The 17,966-nt window shown below is 44.4% G+C and overlaps 1 protein-coding gene across 3 annotated transcripts in view; it reads right to left on the bottom strand.

The window, feature by feature from the left end:
• Positions 1–17,966, bottom strand: part of slc25a26 (solute carrier family 25 member 26) — a 53,496-nt gene that overhangs the window by 3,254 nt on the left and 32,276 nt on the right. For 2 of the 3 annotated variants that reach the window (XM_018680104.2, XM_051074812.1), the window contains exons 6-9: positions 16,110–16,154; positions 12,219–12,288; positions 8,318–8,382; positions 5,010–5,083 (exon numbers count right to left, since the gene is read on the bottom strand). In XM_018680104.2, the coding sequence (XP_018535620.1) occupies positions 5,010–5,083; positions 8,318–8,382; positions 12,219–12,288; positions 16,110–16,154 (254 nt within the window). Of the gene's footprint in view, positions 1–2,019; positions 2,054–5,009; positions 5,084–8,317; positions 8,383–12,218; positions 12,289–16,109; positions 16,155–17,966 lie in introns of those variants that run through there. The other variant, XM_051074813.1, reaches the window with a different exon arrangement.

Genomic DNA, 17,966 nt, shown 5'->3' on the forward strand with positions numbered 1-17,966 from the left:
CTCATGTCAAGCTCTGAATGTGTTTTGCCGATTTGATAGCTCAAGCATTTCTGCACAAAAACAACTTGGTTAAAAAAAAAAAAAAAAGAAAAAAAAAAACCTGCTCTGACTGGATTCTATTTGCGCGTGTATGACATCTCGGAGTCAATCCAGCTTTTTCTCTTGTTGTCCTCCAGACCCCCTCGATCTGTTCCTGCCTCATCTGCGCCTTATAAAACACAGAACATGGTTAGTGTCTGTGTTTATCCAGGGTCTTCTAAAAGAAACAAGCGATGAGCAAAAGCATTCCATAGATTTCCCCTGAGAGATCCCGAAAGGACCAAGTTGTAGCTAATAGCGGCCAAAGTGAACTTAAATACACCATTTGCAAAGCTGAGGGGGTTAAGTGTATTTGGAGACCATTTCACAGAGGATGATTACCACAGTAGGAGAGTCTGAAGAGCAGGGCTGTGCCATAACCAGTCAAGCTAACAACAGCTGACAAGGCGGTAAGTGCAAATAAATACTTAGAACATGTTGTTATTTATAAATCAACCAAACTGAAGTTCTGTAGAGATGGGGGTGCAATACGTTGTTGCTACAAAAGCTGCAGTGATTACATTACACTCAGAAGCTCAGGAGTATAACAGTTTACACATTTGTTTCTACAAAGCTGAGGCAATGAATTCAACTATTTGTGTTTCTGATTCAGATGGCTGCAGCAGCAAAACCTACACATGATGGCTAGAGGGTATCCCTCCGCCCACAGTTCACCAAGGAACTACTATTCAGGCAAGCAAGATTTGAAGCAGTAATAGTTACAGTGACCGAGAACTGTTCTCATATAGATATGAGAACATCGATATTGTTGTAAGACAGACTTGAAAAATCCTGAACCTAACTTGCCCGAGAACAGCCTCACAAGCTCAAGAATGGCGGCCAAGAGGGTCGAGAATTAGCTTGCTCAACTTCTTAGCCAACACGGGCAAGAAGTGTTTTTTTCCACCAAATAAACTGACTTTTTCCTACAACAATGTCTGTGCAGCCTCAGTTCATGCGCTACAGACTATTTCTCCGTACTGACCTACATTGCTACTATTTCCAGCTGCTTAAGCACAGCTCTTTCACTGGAAATTTTAGATTTGGGTCACAAATGGGCTCACTTCTTGCAGATCACTTTTGTCAACCGCAAAGCTTTACAAGGAACCAAGCATGTCAGGGATCTCCCAAACATCCCAACCATTCACACAACTCCACGTTTCAGAATGCCCCGGCCCAGATCGGGTGTTTCTATAAGACGGCCAAGTGAAGGCTGAAGGGTTAGCTGCGCGTGGTTTGACTGGCGTGTAAGACACAAAGAGCGCATATGTGTGCGAGAGAGAGAATCTGTGTGTGTTTGTGTAAGCACCGGCTGGTGTAAATGCTCCAAATAAACGTTGAGACATTAGTCAGAGGTTGTTGTCCTGCCCTTCAGCGTGCTCTTTCCATCTCGACACAGCCATCTATCACCATCTGCTGAAACCCAAGCCACAGAGCCGCTCCAGGCAACTACTTAGCATTACTCACACAACAATATTAAATATGATCCAAAGCTAATCAAAGTCCAATAGCAGAGCGAGAGAAAAGTGAAGAGAGGAAAACTTGTCCACTGAGGCAGCTGGACGGCTAAACAGCGACGTGGTAGACACAACAAGTCCTGACATATTCCACTCTATCTTCTCATGTGATTGCCAGCAGTGCGAGGAATGAACTAATTTTAAACTCAACACTCTTGTTTTGTCTCAGCAATGTAACTGGCGTTACATTTCCTGTCTGGGATCAGGCCCACCTGTGGAGTTGGAGACGTCAGAGCAGAGCCAGAGCTCCAATATTTCCCCCTCTGCTCCCTGACTCACTCTGACATCACAAGCCTTGGCCGGCCTGCTGAGAGCTGTCATCCCCGCTATTGTCCGCCAATCACCTCTCCTGAGGAATCGGACTAAATATAGTCTCAGGGCTCGACGGGGACATATGGGAGAATAGTGATGAGCTCAAAGAAAATGTCTTGGCGTAGGTTTAGAAAGATGTTGGTGCTCTGGTAGAGAAGAAGGGAGGAAAAGATGCAGTCAAAGCCAATTTCTGGCACTTGCGTAGGAACAATGGTTATAATAAATAGCCTGTCTTAGTTATACGACTCTTTCATGGGATGCATTTAAAAGAAAGAGACCAGTTCTAACCTGTGTGCATCTTCATCAAAACTGAGACATTTTGATGTTCCCTCAGTAGGAGGTAGGCTTACTTGAGTTTCTTGGACAAAAAGGTGAATCGTAATATCAAGAGTCAAGTCAAAAACACAGATGTTAAAGCGCTTTCCTTAAAAAACACGTAACCCAAATTAGTCTGACCAAACACCACACACACACACACACACACCACACACACACACACACAACACAACACACACACACACACACACACACACACACACACACACACAGACACAGTGAAGGATGCAGACTGCGTGGCACTGGGGCTGTTCTTTAGCGATACAACTTTTCACAGCTGTATTCATACTGTTACTCAATCAAAGATGGTTTATCGTTTGTTTAAATTATAAGTCTGGTAAAATTCTTTAGGTTTTTTTTTTTTTATTGTCAGTTCGTTTTTCCTCTCACAAAAGAGTGAGTGACACTATTGCATTGCGTGACATTTTTTTATTGCTGTGAACATAGGCACTAAAGTTAATTTGGACTCACTCCCACATCCATTCTCCAGCCCAATCATTTTTTGGCATATCCACATTGTAACTGGATTGATTTTTAGAAAGTCGGGACAGTAAAAATACTGTTGTCATTTTAGCAAATCAGGTCACATTTGGAGGTGATTTGAAATGCGATTTCAATCAGATGCGTTTCAGTCTGGATGCTCTAAACGCTCACATTTCTGAAGAAGTGTCTTCTCTCACACACCTCTTGCAACGAGACACACAATGACAACATCGAATCAGCAGTGACGGAGCGATGACAATCCATGCTGCAACGTGACTTGACGGCATGATCGTTTGGAGGGCAAGATGATGAACCTCCATTCCTCACGCAGTCCGAACAAAGTCTAACAGGAGAAGAGAAGTCATTGTGGTCCATTTTTGGAGGATGGAGACGTCTTTGGGGTTTCCTGTTGTTCCTGGTTTCTTGCCTTCCTCCTAGCAGCTGCATCAAATCCACTCAACAAATGTTACGAATGAATTCCTTCTTTAGTTTGAAGTCTGGGTTATATCACCAAAGCAGGGAATTGATTAACATGGAATCCCCAATAAAAATGGCTTCTTGCTTCACAACACTCCGAGACCTTCTGGATCTCCACAAACACAAAGTCTTTGTTTTCACTTAAGCAGACAGGTTGACAGGAGAGAGTTGCTCATCACAGTGTCATCAGTGTGCAGAGCCAGTTATAGACTCCTACTGCAGCCTATGACTGTGTGTTTGAATAGGGTGGGTGAGGAGGTGCTCACCTTCCTCAACTTAATTTCCTATGCTGAAAGACAAAGACGGCCGATGCCATAAAAGTACAATTAAGGTTTACCGCAAACTTCCAGGCACTCCGCTTTGTTGTGCCTGTGCGGTACAAACATGTCATTTGTTTACTTTTCTTCCATTTTGGTTTACATAAGGTCCAAAGCAGACACAGCCTGGAGGACATGCTGCCTATTAGTCTTTGTTTTGACATGTTTGCTGGTGCAGTTTGAGCTTTTTTTTTTTTTTTTCCTTTCTTTTTACAGGTTACTGGGGGAGGTCGGTGTGAGCTCTACAGCTCTCTGCTCACCCGGGGTCTCTGGGGCATGGCACACACATGGAAGCACTTTAGAGCTTCACTACACTGCAATTGGGCCTATTACCATAATTACAGCTTTAAAGCCCCAGCAATTTGTATCAGGCATGCACCAGCGCAACCACCAGGCCTTTGGCCCTGCAGAACAACAGCCCCCCCCCTCCCACTTTCACTTTCTACACACACTTCTTTGTCTCTGCGCCTCACTCTCTCATCTCTTTCTCTCGGTTTGCTCTCTTCCTTTCTTTCCTCCACCTTCTCGGGTTACATCAGTATCAGGAGAGAGAGAGAGAGGGATTTTACAGGAGCTCATCATGCTGTAGAGTTCACGGTGCACGTCCTCTGCATTATAACGGCTAGATAGCGCTGAGCCCGGGAGGATAGATGGAGGAGATAAAGAAGGGGGGGGGGGGGGTGGACATCAAAGGTGTGGTGCAGAGGTGGTGACTGGCATCAAAGAGCTCTCCTGAACATTACCACTTGGTTCCTGTTGCCGCTAGGAGAGTGGGATTTGTAGTCAGGGCTTACCAACTATCACCTCGCTGAGATCGCTCTGGAGTCTCAAACGTGATCTTTATTGAAAATGAAGCGCAGTCTGTTACTGATGTGAAGCGGTTGGAGGAGAATCATCATTGGCTCATATTAAACAACAAAGCTGAAGTGTATTTTCTCTCTGATTAGATTCCCACACCGCAGCTACACAAACAAACAATGATACAGTGGCTTGTGAGCGATGTCCCACTGGTGTTTGGCCCGGTCCCAAACCAAATCTGCTATGAGCATTAAGTCGAGGTGCAGCCTAACTAAATGATGGCGGCTCGTACATAAGCGGGCCTATTATTCACTGTGGGCTGAGGGTTTGTTTTAGCGCTGGCAGCCCTCTGTGGCCCCATTAGACCTGGCCTTTTGTCTGGTGCGCATCATAAACACATCAAAACACTCAAATAAACCCTTCCACTTGGCCCCTGTAACACCTTAATCAATAGGACGGTGCAGCAAGATGGCAGGAAAAGCTTTTATACATCTCATTTTTCAGCTGCGGCTGTAAATTCACGTCCGCCCCCCTCACCATCAGAGCAGTGGCTTTAACATCAAACCTGATTACCTGAGGGATCGGGCCGACTTAAATCAAATAATGTAAAATAAGAGGGGGGTTTGTGTGCTGGGATAAAACGCTTTGTGTAAAGAGGCCATTTGTTTTTTAACAATCATGATTGGCTCACCCTGTAAGGCCTCGGCTCTTCCACACGTCATAGAGGACCACTGGGATGTTGCCACTTGCTGTGGTGGACCCAGCCTACAGAGAGAGAGAGAGAGAGAGAGAGAGAATAGAGGTGTGATGATGGATGGATTGTCTCCTTCGCTTCCTGCTCCCCCTGGACAGACACCGTGTTTTGGCTTCCTCAGCTGAGCCCCCACCCGCCCCCCCTTCCTTCCACCTCTCCTCATGGACAGCTGCGTCAGCGCAGGTGACACCTCTAACACCCAACCAGCCACCCACCTAGGCACCCATTTGTAAAAACACACCCAGCCATCTGCCCACCCAAAAACGCACTCATCAAGTTCTCCTCCTCGTCTTCCTCCACACCCGTCAGCCCAGCGCCTTTATTTACACAACACAGCTTAGCTGGCCAGAGAATTTTTAATCCATCACTGCGGAGTGGGAGAGCTGCAGGATAAGGCAGGGCAGGGTTAAGCGAGGGTGGGTGGAGGAAGCAGAGAGGAGAGAGAAAAAGAAAGAGGCGCGGGAGGCTGGACTTAAAATGAAGAGAGGGCGGCAGTGGGAGACTATGTGTGTAGGTGCACGCACGCCACAGCTCACCGAGCATGTAGGAAACGGTTTGCGACGTCTGCTGTAAATTGCAACCCCCAGATCGGTTGGAACGAGAGGAAGAGTCCCGCATTTTTGCTTCATGTGAGGAGGAGAGGGGGGGGGGCAAAAAAAAACACCCCTATTCCTTATGTTTCTGTTGGAGACAGGTGGCTGAGAAATGAGTCTCCCCTCTCCTCGTCTGACAAGTTTTCTTTTCCTTTACCGCTGTGGAATGGTGGGAGGAGGGAATGGAGGAACAGGGTGTCCAAAACACACACATGGACACACACACACAGTCCCTCTGTAACTTATGCTGGCATATAAAAATATCTTAATGCAGCTCGATCTATAAGTGTTCTCCGGTTTATGATGGTTTGCTATGTTATCTGAAGCACTTATGATCATGCTGACAGATTTAAAAATGTGCTTTTATACTGAACTTTTCCACGTAGCATCTACACTGTTTCATAAAGCGACATGAAGGCGTTCAAACGCAGCCGGACTCTGATGTGTGGCGGGGTAGTGAACGTGACATTGATGGCAGCAATGTGGTGCACCAGCGGGAATCACGCCAGCCTGAGGAGAAGAGCAGTGTTGTACAGTAGCAGCGTAGGAGGCATTGCAGCGGCGGTGCGGTGTCCCAGGCTTGCTGCCACCGCTGCAGGCAGGGCGGTGTGCCATGAGTCCTGCCCTGGAAGGGGCTTTACACGTCCAGCTGCGGCCCTGGACGTCCGCCCTGGTTGCGCCTCGGCCGCGCCAGACTGCCTACTGTACAACACCGCTCTTTCATTCTGCCTGCCGCAGAAAAGAAAGAACCTTCTCCTCTGCTGCCGTGGGAAGGAAACTAATGTGACAAGCTCCAACACCCACATTTCCTCCCCTTCGTCCGATCCAAACCGTCCATACCCATCAACGCCAGCCCTGCTCTCTGTCTGTCTCTCTTTCACTCTCCTGCCTGGACTTGTCATCCTTTACTGCTGAGGGACCAAACTTCAGTCTGAAAATGACATGTTACTTTTAAAGGTTTTAACCAGCATAGGCCAGTTTTGGAGGTTATTTTTTGTTTTAATAGCTTATGTAGCCTAATAACTTGAACAGAATTTTAAAATTATATTTTTTACAAAATTCTAATTAGAGCTAAAATGATTAGCCAAATAATGGATGAAGTGATAGATAGAAATGTAATCACAACTATTTTAATCAATTAATCTCAAACATTTGTTGGTTACAGCTTCTCAAATGTGACAATTTGCTGTTTTTCTTTGTCATGAGAGGCTGTAAACGTCATATCTTTGGGTTCTGGAGTGTTGATCAGACAAAACAAAACATTTGAAAATGTTACCAAAGGCTTTAGAAAATTGTCAACGATGACTATTCTGTGACATTTTATAGACAAAATGATCAATCATTAAATGATTAAACATAATTGGCATATTAACTGAGATTGAAAATAATAGTTGGCTGCAGCCCTAAGGGGTCAAATAAGGACAGAAGACAAAGGTTTAACAACTAATATCTGATAATACCAGTATTTTAATTTCTGAAATGTTACGTGAAATTGCACAGTTTGAACTGTTACCACAATGTTAACATTAAAAATTCTAATAATAAAAGTGTTTGTGGATAGGTTTTAAGCATAGACACCTCCAGTATAACAGTGTGAGAAGTTTAAATTGTACAGCAGTGTGCTCGCCTGGCTTTTATTCTGCTGAATACCTGGTGAGTACACAAGTTTTATTCTCCCTGAATGAAATCAGACCTTTTTCTCCAGCTAACCTGTAGTGCCTTAAGCGAATCAAAAACTTGGCCTTATAAAGTTATAACTCGAAGCGCTTTGAGGCAGCACAGGCCAAGTCCTTTGCTGGTGGTAAATTACAGCAGCTGCATTTCAGATCATGTTTACAGGAAGCTTTTGTACCGCGCTGTTCCACCTACGGCCAACGGCTTCTCGCAAGAGATCAAGACTGACTGAGTGTTTTGTTAATTCCAGTATCTCATTAGTTAGGTGGGTGGAAGGAACACTGTATCTTCTCCAAGGACGGTTGGTGTGTGTTTGTGGGGGGGCTGATTGGGGTAACTCTGAACTCACTACCCTTTACACGCGCACACACACACACACACACACACACACACACACACAGAGAGACACACAGGAGGTAGTGAGGGAAGCCAGACATACTGTTGGAGCGAGCCAGAAGCGAAAGAGGAGGTGGAGAGAGGGGAGGAACAGGAGGGACACCACTACACACACACAGAGAGTGGGGGGGGGGGCTGCTTGTTTTAGAGGACTTACACAGAGTATTAGAGTTAACAGGACGGAGACTGGCCCTCTGGTTCACCTCTCAGTGACAAGCAGCCTTGAGATGGAAATTCCTCTGGAGCAGCAACAAGTCCTTGCTCTAACACTAACCATGCGCACAAACACGTCTTCCCGACACTGTCCATAGTCCGCATCGGATGATAGATGTGTGTGTACGTCTCACTACTGTCCCGGTGCTACCTCAGCCTGCTCCGTCCTGTGTGCTGACACTGTTGAAATTTGCTCAGGCTGCGAGCCCGCTCAGCTCTCTGCCTGTGAGGCATCACCTGACAGCAGTGTTTAAATGTTGCTGCCAGAGGTGGTGGTGGTGGTGGTGATGGTGTGCTGTGTGTTTGTGTTTGTGTGTGTGTGTGTGTGTGTGTGTGTGTGGGAGCGTGCATGTGTTTGAGAGTGTATACCTTTGCGAGCATGATCCTGGTCTTCACCACGTCAAGAGGAGTGGTGACAAAAGCCGCTACCGCACCTACAAAAGACAAATGCACACATTCAAGTAAAGTGCAAACATAAAAGGCCCTCTCTCTGCTCTCAGAACAGCCTTTAAATATTAAAAAATAAACCCATAAAAAGTCCAATTACTTAACCGCAGTTACAGTAACATATTAATTCTGCAATAAACAGTGGAACTCTTGGCCCTCCTCTCCACTGAGTTCATAAAAGTGATAATATTCCCCATCCGAGACCTTCCCCATTATTAGACCACAAAAACCAGACAGACACACTTCTATTCCCACAGCCCCCCACCCCCAGCCCTCCCACTGCCTCATCCAACCCACGCCTTCCCCTAAGCTACACACACCCCCATCAATAACACACACAAACACAGGAATGCACAGACATACACCTGCTTGTACACACAGGCACGAAAAACAGACGCATTTGGATTCATTCAGGCGCAAATGGATGGATACACACACACACACACACACACACACACACACACACACACACACAGAGCCTCCAAAGAGTTTTATTAGAACAGTTACACCCCAACTTCCCTCCAACATTCCAAGTTGGAAGCTGGATGGGCGGTGCAATCCAGAGGTGTCCCCACTGAGCTGCAGTGTGTGTTGAAGTGTGTGTGTGTGTGTGAGTGTGTGTGTGTGTGTGTATGTCACTCTGCCACAAACATAGCAACTGTTCTGGGTAAACATATCCATATGGGCCACCAAGGAGCAATGTGACTGTAAGTGAGCTGAGGATACAGGAAAACATTAGGATCAGTGTGGTGTAACACACTGTTACATTTTACTAGTTAATTCTGGCTGATAGTAAGAGTGGATTTAAATTATTTTTTTTCCATCTTCCTGGGGTGGATAAAATTCAAATTTCAGCAAGGATAAAAAAAGACCCAGCCTTCTTGCTGTAGCCTGTTCTGTAATATTCTTGGAGAGCAATAAAAGGATGCATTATCCCAATAAATCTTACACATGGAGCGCTAAATTGGAGGATCTAAATTTGGCTGGAGATGCCATGTGATGTGATGAAGGTTAGACGCGAATGAGTCGGTGATGTAATCCCGTCTCGGGCTGGGGCGGTTTTCTCCAGGCGGTTCAAACGGGGTCAAGCCCCTCGTAAGTCAATGCGGGGTGCTGGTGGAGATATTTGCGATGATTAAACGCGCCTGTGTGAGCATTTCCAGTGTCAAGCAGATTATGTATGAGTGAAGGAGAGAGTGTGAAGTGCAATGTAAGGGGAAGTGACTGAAACTTGAGGATCCCTCCTGGACAGCAGCTCGGTAACAGAGGGGCGTGAACTTGACTCCTACCCTGGACTCACACCCCCATACTCCCCCGTTCCCAACCCAAGTCCTTCCCCCATCTTCCCCCCTTCTTCTGCTTTTAGCTCAGGTTGCCACTTATTCTAATTAAACACTCTTCAATTATTTTCCTGTCTCAAATTCTGTCAATATAGTGGATATGTAGGCTGTCGGGTTGCTTTGAGGTGATTACTCAAATATACACATCTTTGTGTATCCATATTTATAGCAAGTTACGATATAACCATCAACATTTTCATTTTCACAAAGCTTACAAAAGGTTCAACCCCCCCGTCTGTTCCTTATCTCTTAAGTCTTTTACATATTTTTTCTACATCTCAACCTACCACCTACTTATCCACATCTCCAGTCTCCTCTTTCTCCTCTTCTATTCTGATTTTTTTCCCTCTCTCCCCTCTTCTTCTTCTTCTTCTTCTTCCCAGCGTGGACTGAGTCCAGGTGGCACGGGGCCACGTCTCAGCTCCTTAGGGTGCTGTCTCCTTCACTTCCATCTCCATCTCTCCATCGCCCCCAGAGCAGCTAACCTCAATCTTCCTGTCCTGTCTGGCACGTTGTAGCGTCGCAGGAGTTATGGGCTGAAAGCTACAACCGTCCAACGACAGCTCCACGGACCGATTCCAGTGCGGAACTGTTCCTCCTCTAAAATATGTGTTTTAATTGCGGTTCTGCTTTTTCATCACAAAAAAGGTGAAGACTGGTTGGAAAGACAGATGATGTGACACCTTAGTTATTCAGAGCTACAATACTGGAGCTACATGTTCTGTTGCTGCATACCCTTGGGTTAAAATTCTCTCTCTCTCTCCCTTATGGATACTGTACAAATCAAATGTCCAACACTGTTTTGTAACCGTTTCTTGCTCTTAACTAAGCCACGTCTGTATCAGTATCAGTATCAGTATCAAACCATTTCATGTCTTTTTTTTTTAATGCAGGAAAATGTATTGTTCCTAAATGAGATTAACAAGATCACAAAGTACAAACAACAGCACCCACACACAGCTTCACACATATTAAAACATACCCAGCTACATCAAATAAAAAGATCATCTGAATTACAGTCCCTGCATTACCACAAGTGTTCTAGCTTCTCGAAGTTGGTGAGAGCTATGTGAACCAATAAGAATATCTGGTATAAGAGATGCTGTAAATTGGCCCGTACTAATAGATGCAACAAAAGTGAGGAAGATGCCAATCAAGCTCAGTCTGTACACACCACTACAGTCTGAGAAGACATTTAACTAGGCAAATTAAGTGAAGAAACACCTGTGTGGATGCACCCTGGGCGTGCAGAGGCTTTAAAAACTAAACTGTTACTTGCAGTCTACTTTTACACAGCGTGTCCTTTTATGGAAATGCACACACTAGCAGAGCCTTCCATTAACAACCGGTGTAAAGTAGAATCAGGAGTGCCGTGTTTTCCGTTCATGAATCGAAAGTAGAGGCCTGGAGAAAGCAGGTGAAACTCTTTATGGACCAGATGATCAGCGCATTTATGGATTGAAGGATTACAAGTTCTTTGGTCACATGTGGATAACAGCTGCCCCCAGCTTTAGCTCATCACTCCCTAACCATTTTAAAGGTTGATGCAATGATTGGGGAGTGACCACCCTTGTGAATCTGTCTCTATTTTATCAGACAAAGGCAACAACATCAGATTCAGTAAAAAAAAAAAAAAGAAAAAAAGAAAAACACCCCCCCCCCCCCCAAAAATCATCTCTCTTAAACAGAGCAAGCACAAGGTATACAAAAACTATAGTTAATGTTTGGGTATGGACAGAATTTCTTTCACTGCAGCTTCTAGCCTTTATCTAGCATTTATCTCTTGTGTTTCATACTCTTAATTCTCTCAAGTTGTTGCTTCTTCCTTTCTCACACTCATCTTTTTTTTTTTTAAGTCCACTCCCTTTCCCCTCCTTCCTTGTGCCTTTCTTTCTTTCTCTCTCTTAAACCACTTCAGGCCCCAGTGCTCAGGAGGTCGCACAGCTGCAGGGGCCCATACCCAGGAACTGGCCCCTCTCATCCCTCCTCTCCTCTCCCATAGTTGTCTGTCTCTCCCCCGATACTCATCCACACCAAGACAAAACCATAAAGTCTGCTATGGTATGATTTTCATTGGCAGAAGGACTTGAGAATTGTGTAAATGAGAACTTTCTCATCAGTGATGCACAATCACTGTATTGAGAATTGTCAGTTTTTCAATAAGCTATTTGGTAGCAGTGTTTAAGAAAAAGGTTGAAACTACTTGTTGTTCTTTTCTCCTCTGTCCTCTTCTCCTCTGCAGATCTGCTGTGCAGGTGAGGGTGTGATTTGCCAGCTGAGCTCACCTTTGTGGAATCTTTCAAGAATGTGACTTTGGGTAAACTTGTCCTGCCCTCCTGGCCATCTATTCACCTATCCATGTGTCTATCAATCCATCCATCTAGCCATCCAAGCCCCACTCCCCGCCCCTCCCTCCCTACACACACCCCACCCCCACCCCCACCCCCTCCCTCTTTCCCAAAGCAGCATATAATCCCCTGCACCTGCAAAAGCTCCGCACACTGCAGCCTGCCAAGAGTAGAGCGTGTGACCTTGCCTCCACGACCACAGAGTCTGGGAGAAAGGGAGAGAAATGTCGAGAGGGAAAGAGAGAGAGAGGGTTGTCGATAGAGGAGGATGATGAAAGAGCAAGAAAAAGGGAGAAAGAGGGAGGGAGACAAAGAGAGGGGGAGAGGAGATTGTAGTTAGTGGAGATATCAGACACATTGAAAACACATTGTGAACCTTGGTCTGGTCTGGGGTCCAGGCCCACGGCTGGGAACCGGCTTGTCCGGCTATTTTTGTGTTGCCTTTTCTCCCCAGTGATGTCATGCTACTTGTTTCCCAAGAACTGGGACGGGACAAGAGGGAGGCAAGAGAATATGCTGCAGCGCTCCCGCTCTCATGCTAAATCTTTTACACATTTGGATCCGAATGGCATCATTTTCAAGTGGGTCGGCAACAATCGAAGTCCATCCATTTCTTTATGTAAATTTATTGATGTACTGAAACAAACAAATTAAGCGTAAAGTTGGTCATGTTTGCTATGTGCAGCAACTCCCTGGAAACATCAAAACCAACAATGAACTGATCTTACTGACAAGTACTATCTGAAGCCAAAGATCTGATATATCTGATTCATCTCTGCCACAGAACTCCATTGTTGTCTAAAACCTTTTAAAAACATAAGTGAGTATCAATTTCAGTGACTCACACTGTTGCACTGGATGACATATTCCTTCATTATGACGAACATACAGTAAGTGTTTATTTTGAGTGAATTCCACACACTGTTCTGCTGCCATAAATACTCACTAATGCACCAAAAGTGTATCGATCCACAGCTGAAAATAGTGCCCAACAAATGCACAATTTAATCATTTTTGAGTAATGTTTGCTAAAAGTTACGAATGACCAGCTGTTATCAATAAATCTCTTAAAGTCTTTTCAAAAAACAAAACCTACACATTTTTGAGCTGATGAATGGGCTTGGGGCAGATTGCCACACACAGGGTAGTCTGTCTTTTAATACTCAAAAGGAATTAATGCTCTTAACACATTAATATTAATACTCAGAAGGCAGATGGACTTAGGACAGCACATTGTTGGTTTGGTCCTTTTAGTGATGTTCACTGACAATAAGAAAAACATCGGTTGAATAAGTTGAAGTAGTTGCACTGACATCTGCAAACCCCCCCCCCCCCCAGAGGTTAATTGGGCAAACAATGATGGCTATGTATTATGTTTTATTGTGCTGACATTGCACCATGTAGTACCTTATGCCATAAATATGTAGTAATCTGATGTTTGACAGTTCAGTTTGAGTTTACTTTAGTCCAAAGTACTTCCAATACAATAACTATAGAGTTTGGAAAATTAACTTCTTCATATATTGACCAAAAGCCTGCGTAGTTTTACAGGCCCTACATGTCTAAACTAAACTAACTGCACAGCATTTTGTTAAATGTAATATTATATGAAAGTTAAACAGTACAAATGTAGTGATTTGTGTGTCTGAAACCTCTCAGATCACAGGACGTCTTGCCAAAATGCAACTGGCTACTGAGTGAAACCACCTGATGTTTTTGTTTTGAGAATGAACTCAGGATGGGGAAGGCAGACTGTCCCCCCCCCCCCGACTAGTTTTCAGTAAAGCAGTGAAGGTTAGTCTTTGTACAAAATGCACAAGGACAGCTGGGCTGCCTCGGGCACCGCAAGGTATGATTACTTCTCAGGGAGAGCAATTGAGCAACAGCATGGAGCGATTACTAATATTTTCTTTGTCCATCTCACCCCACCCCCAGCAAGTTTAATCTGTAGCATGTTATCTCATTCTCCCCCCTATCGCACACACATGTGGACACCACAAGAGCCATGTGTGCGTGCATGTGCATGCAAACGCAAACAAGTAAACACAGAGAAAAAGACAGAAGAAAGAAGGAGCGTTGGACAGTGTGTACGAGCTCAGGATGTGTCATGTGTATTCCATTAGAGGGCAGATTAAAAAGGAGATTTTGTTTTCCACATCAAAGGCCTCGCACTGGGGGATTCCTCTCTGTCTCTCTCCCTCTCCGACTCTCTCCCTCCCTTTTCCTCTCGGTTTCATGAATAAATAATAAGGGAGTAAACCTGGGAAAACAAACTTTTTGACCTGCGAACCCTAATGTCAGGGTCAGACTTTGCACCTGGACGACTTCCCACAGGAAAGAGGTGGTGGGTCTGTGTGCGTGTGTCAGTACGTCACGTATGTGTTTGTATTTTTGAGGCCGGAGGAGGCTGGATTTGATAGTGCAGGTCATCAATTTAATTGGAGTTCCCATCATGCCTGCGAAGCAGAATTCCCTAAATGTTCTGTGGCTCTTTCTTGGTGTTTAATCATAACCTAAAAATGTTACACCCTCCTGTTTTGCTCATGTTGTTTTTGAGGTCAGAACAGATGGGGTAAACTGCACAGTTGACAACCACAATATTGTGAAATTAACGTGTGAAAAAAGAATGAGAATTATCCAGATGGATATTGGTGTCTGGTGTGAAAAGGCATTAAATCTCTACGCAGTGACCGATGCGCCAAATTCTTTCATATCCCGTGACTTGCTCGATTAATTTGCTAAATTCCCTGACTTCTCGTGCCTGGAACAAACCTGTCCATGATATCCTAAAATTCATCGACCAGTTGAACTTAATGCACTCTACGAAGGGATATGTCCGCTGACTCCTCTTCCAACAGGCCTACAGCAGTTGGGCGGTTGGTTTTCTCTCTTTTCCTCTTTCGGTTTCTCTCACTGACAGCTGCGCTGGCTCGGTGTGAAATAAAAAGAAAAAAGGCCATAACGCAGCACATTACTATCCCGCAGAGCAGGTGGGAGATCATGCCACACACATTCACTCTCTCAGATTCCTTCACTCTGGCATTTTTTAAAAACTAACTCATATTATTCTTGTTTATGAAAGCCTCTGAAGATCTTGGTGGTCACTCTGAAGGAATGGCAGTAAAAAATCTGTTTGGTTGCAAGTAGCTGCTTTTTTCTTTTCTTCTCTCAGTTAGTCTCTGCCATTGTAATTTTTTATTCAGAGAGCCATGTTAATATTGGAGGAGAGGAGAGGAGAGGAGAGGAGAGGAGAGGAGAGAGAGAGGTCCAGATTCCAGCAGTTCAACCCTCCGCCAACGGTTGTGTCCAGATGGCCTGGAGAGAGAAGGCCTTTTGACTGAGGGACAAAGAGACACTTGTGAACGACAAAATCTAACTCTCGCAAATGCACAGACACGCACATACATATATACACACACCAACACACACACACACGCACACAGCTGTGCCGCGTATTGTTCCGTCTTAGCTCGGCCCTTAGCTCCCAACACTGATGGAATGTTTGACTGTCCGCCTCTCGCGCCCCTTGAGACATGATGTCACTCCAACGAAACGCCGTCTTTTCAAAAAGAAACAGCTTTTTATGTGTTCAGGGCAACACAATGGAACGACAGAGGGGGGCAAGGAGAGTGGAGAGGCATGGGAGAAAAAGACATTAAGAACGAGGGCACGAGAGAGAGATGGAAAAAAAAAAAGGACTGGATATGCTTGAAACTCATGATAAACTGAAGGCTGGTTTGATGGTAGTCGTGACAACACATTAAAACGGGGCGTAAAGTCCCATTTTCGCCTGCCACAATGATACAGGGGAATGCAGAGGTTGAACTGGCTGTGAATGTGTCAGAGCATAAGCACACTATTATAACTTTACTGCAGATTTACCACTGAGTGTAATTACTGTAAATGATGGTACTGGCGAATGGTGGAAAGTGGAGGGATGAGGAAGGAATAAAATACATGGATGATAAAGACAGAGACAGAATAAAATGAGTGGGACAAACATTTATGGAAAGACCTGATACATACCTTTAAATATTCCCAAAGTGGAAACTGTACCAGTGAGAACGGGATCTGAAAAAAACACAGCAGAAACAAACTTTTAATCGCCAGGATTATGTCAGCTTCTAGTTTCTGATTTTCTGGAGGTTCGAGTTTCATCTTTAACCTCCAATCTCCTGCACTTGTCATTCCTGCCACCTTTCTCTGTCTCCTCTCACTCGTCTGACTGCTCCCTTGTTCCTTCTCACTGCTGATGATTAATGAATGAGACGGGCTGTGGTCTGGCAGTCCTGAATGGATAGACGGATGGATGGATGGATAGAGCAAACGTGGAACGAGGAATAGAGGGATGGAGGGAGGATCTAGAGTGATGGTTGGAGTGTGAGTGTTGCCTCTGGAAACACTAAATCGCCTCAGGCAGGAAGTTACAGCGGGAGGAAATCAATGGCAGTGCCAAGGCAAGGGGCAAATGACACACAGTCAGACCACACACACAGACACACACACACACACACACACACACACACACACACACACACACACACACACACACACTCACACAGCAGCATGCAGACACATGCACAGGAATGGGCATACTTTATATAAACAGACACATACAGAGAGACACGCAAAAACACAAATTCAGACTCAACACAGACACGTATATTCTCATATTCACAGAGACACATTGCAGACACACACACACGTGTTTCCTGTCATCTTACACTGCGGGAATGGCAGGGCAGGACAGGAAGGAAGAGAGGGAACAAAAACAAAACCAAAGAGAGAAATAAATAAAGTGACACTGAGTTGCGTCGTCAGTCTTTGATCACAGCAACAACAGGATCATTCATCCATCTGTGCCGCCTCCGCCAGCGTGCTCCATCAGACTACGTTAGCACATTGGTAAAAACTGGATTGATCCAACTCTGAGTCAGACAGAGCACAAAGACAATACGTGAACTGTGTTTATGCCACTTAATGAGCTTATTAAGTACTTAGTCCAAATGAACTGACCTCATATAAACACTCAATCTGTGGTAGATTAAGTTAAAGGGTATCTGCTGCATCTGCTCTCTGAGAGCTGAATATAAAACTTTTTAAGATCTTTGTAATGACTGAGTTTTATTAACGGCCATTTAAAAACAAAAGTAAAGACATAAAGCTGTCAAAACGAATGTAAATTCAACTGAGCGGCGCAGATTAAATTTCTGAAAAGAACTGGTAAAAGACCAATTGTATTAAAACGGAATATAGCAAATAAGAAACATGTTATTTTATTACTAAACCTAATGTACAGTAAGAAAAAAAAGTCAGTTTGTGAAAAACATAATACCTTCTGCAACTATTTAGGTGGCCTGACATGTACTATAGTACAAATGTGGATACTGTAAACCTTGACAGATGATTAGTACACCACCACACTTATTGTTAATTCACCTGTCAAGCTTTCCCTTTTAACAAACAACGTAGCTCGCAATAACGATGGCAGATTTACTACTTGAAATTCACAGTAAGTTCTGAAACAAGAGGCCTTTAGTTTCACTCAGAAGTAAACAAAAGCAGGTTTTGCATTTGTTGCTGATAAAACCTTGCGAGTTGGCTAAAAATGAGGAATAATCGATGTGAAATTTCAAATTAACTTCATTTAATCTAAGTTTAGAAGTGTGAACCTCCCCAAACCAAATAAGAGCAGGACAGAGCTTCACAGTCGAATATAGCTACTTCTTTGCTCACACAGTGGATGTATCAGTTATGAACAGTACTGGCACAGTATCGGTGGCCATGCAATATAGCAGTACTGAAGTTACTCCGGCATGATAACATTTGCAGCTTATGTTAGAGCTAATAATCTCACAAATACTGCATAATATGTAAGAGATA

The sequence above is a fragment of the Lates calcarifer genome, linkage group LG12 (genome assembly GCF_001640805.2).
Source record: "Lates calcarifer isolate ASB-BC8 linkage group LG12, TLL_Latcal_v3, whole genome shotgun sequence".
NCBI lineage: Eukaryota > Metazoa > Chordata > Actinopteri > Centropomidae > Lates > Lates calcarifer.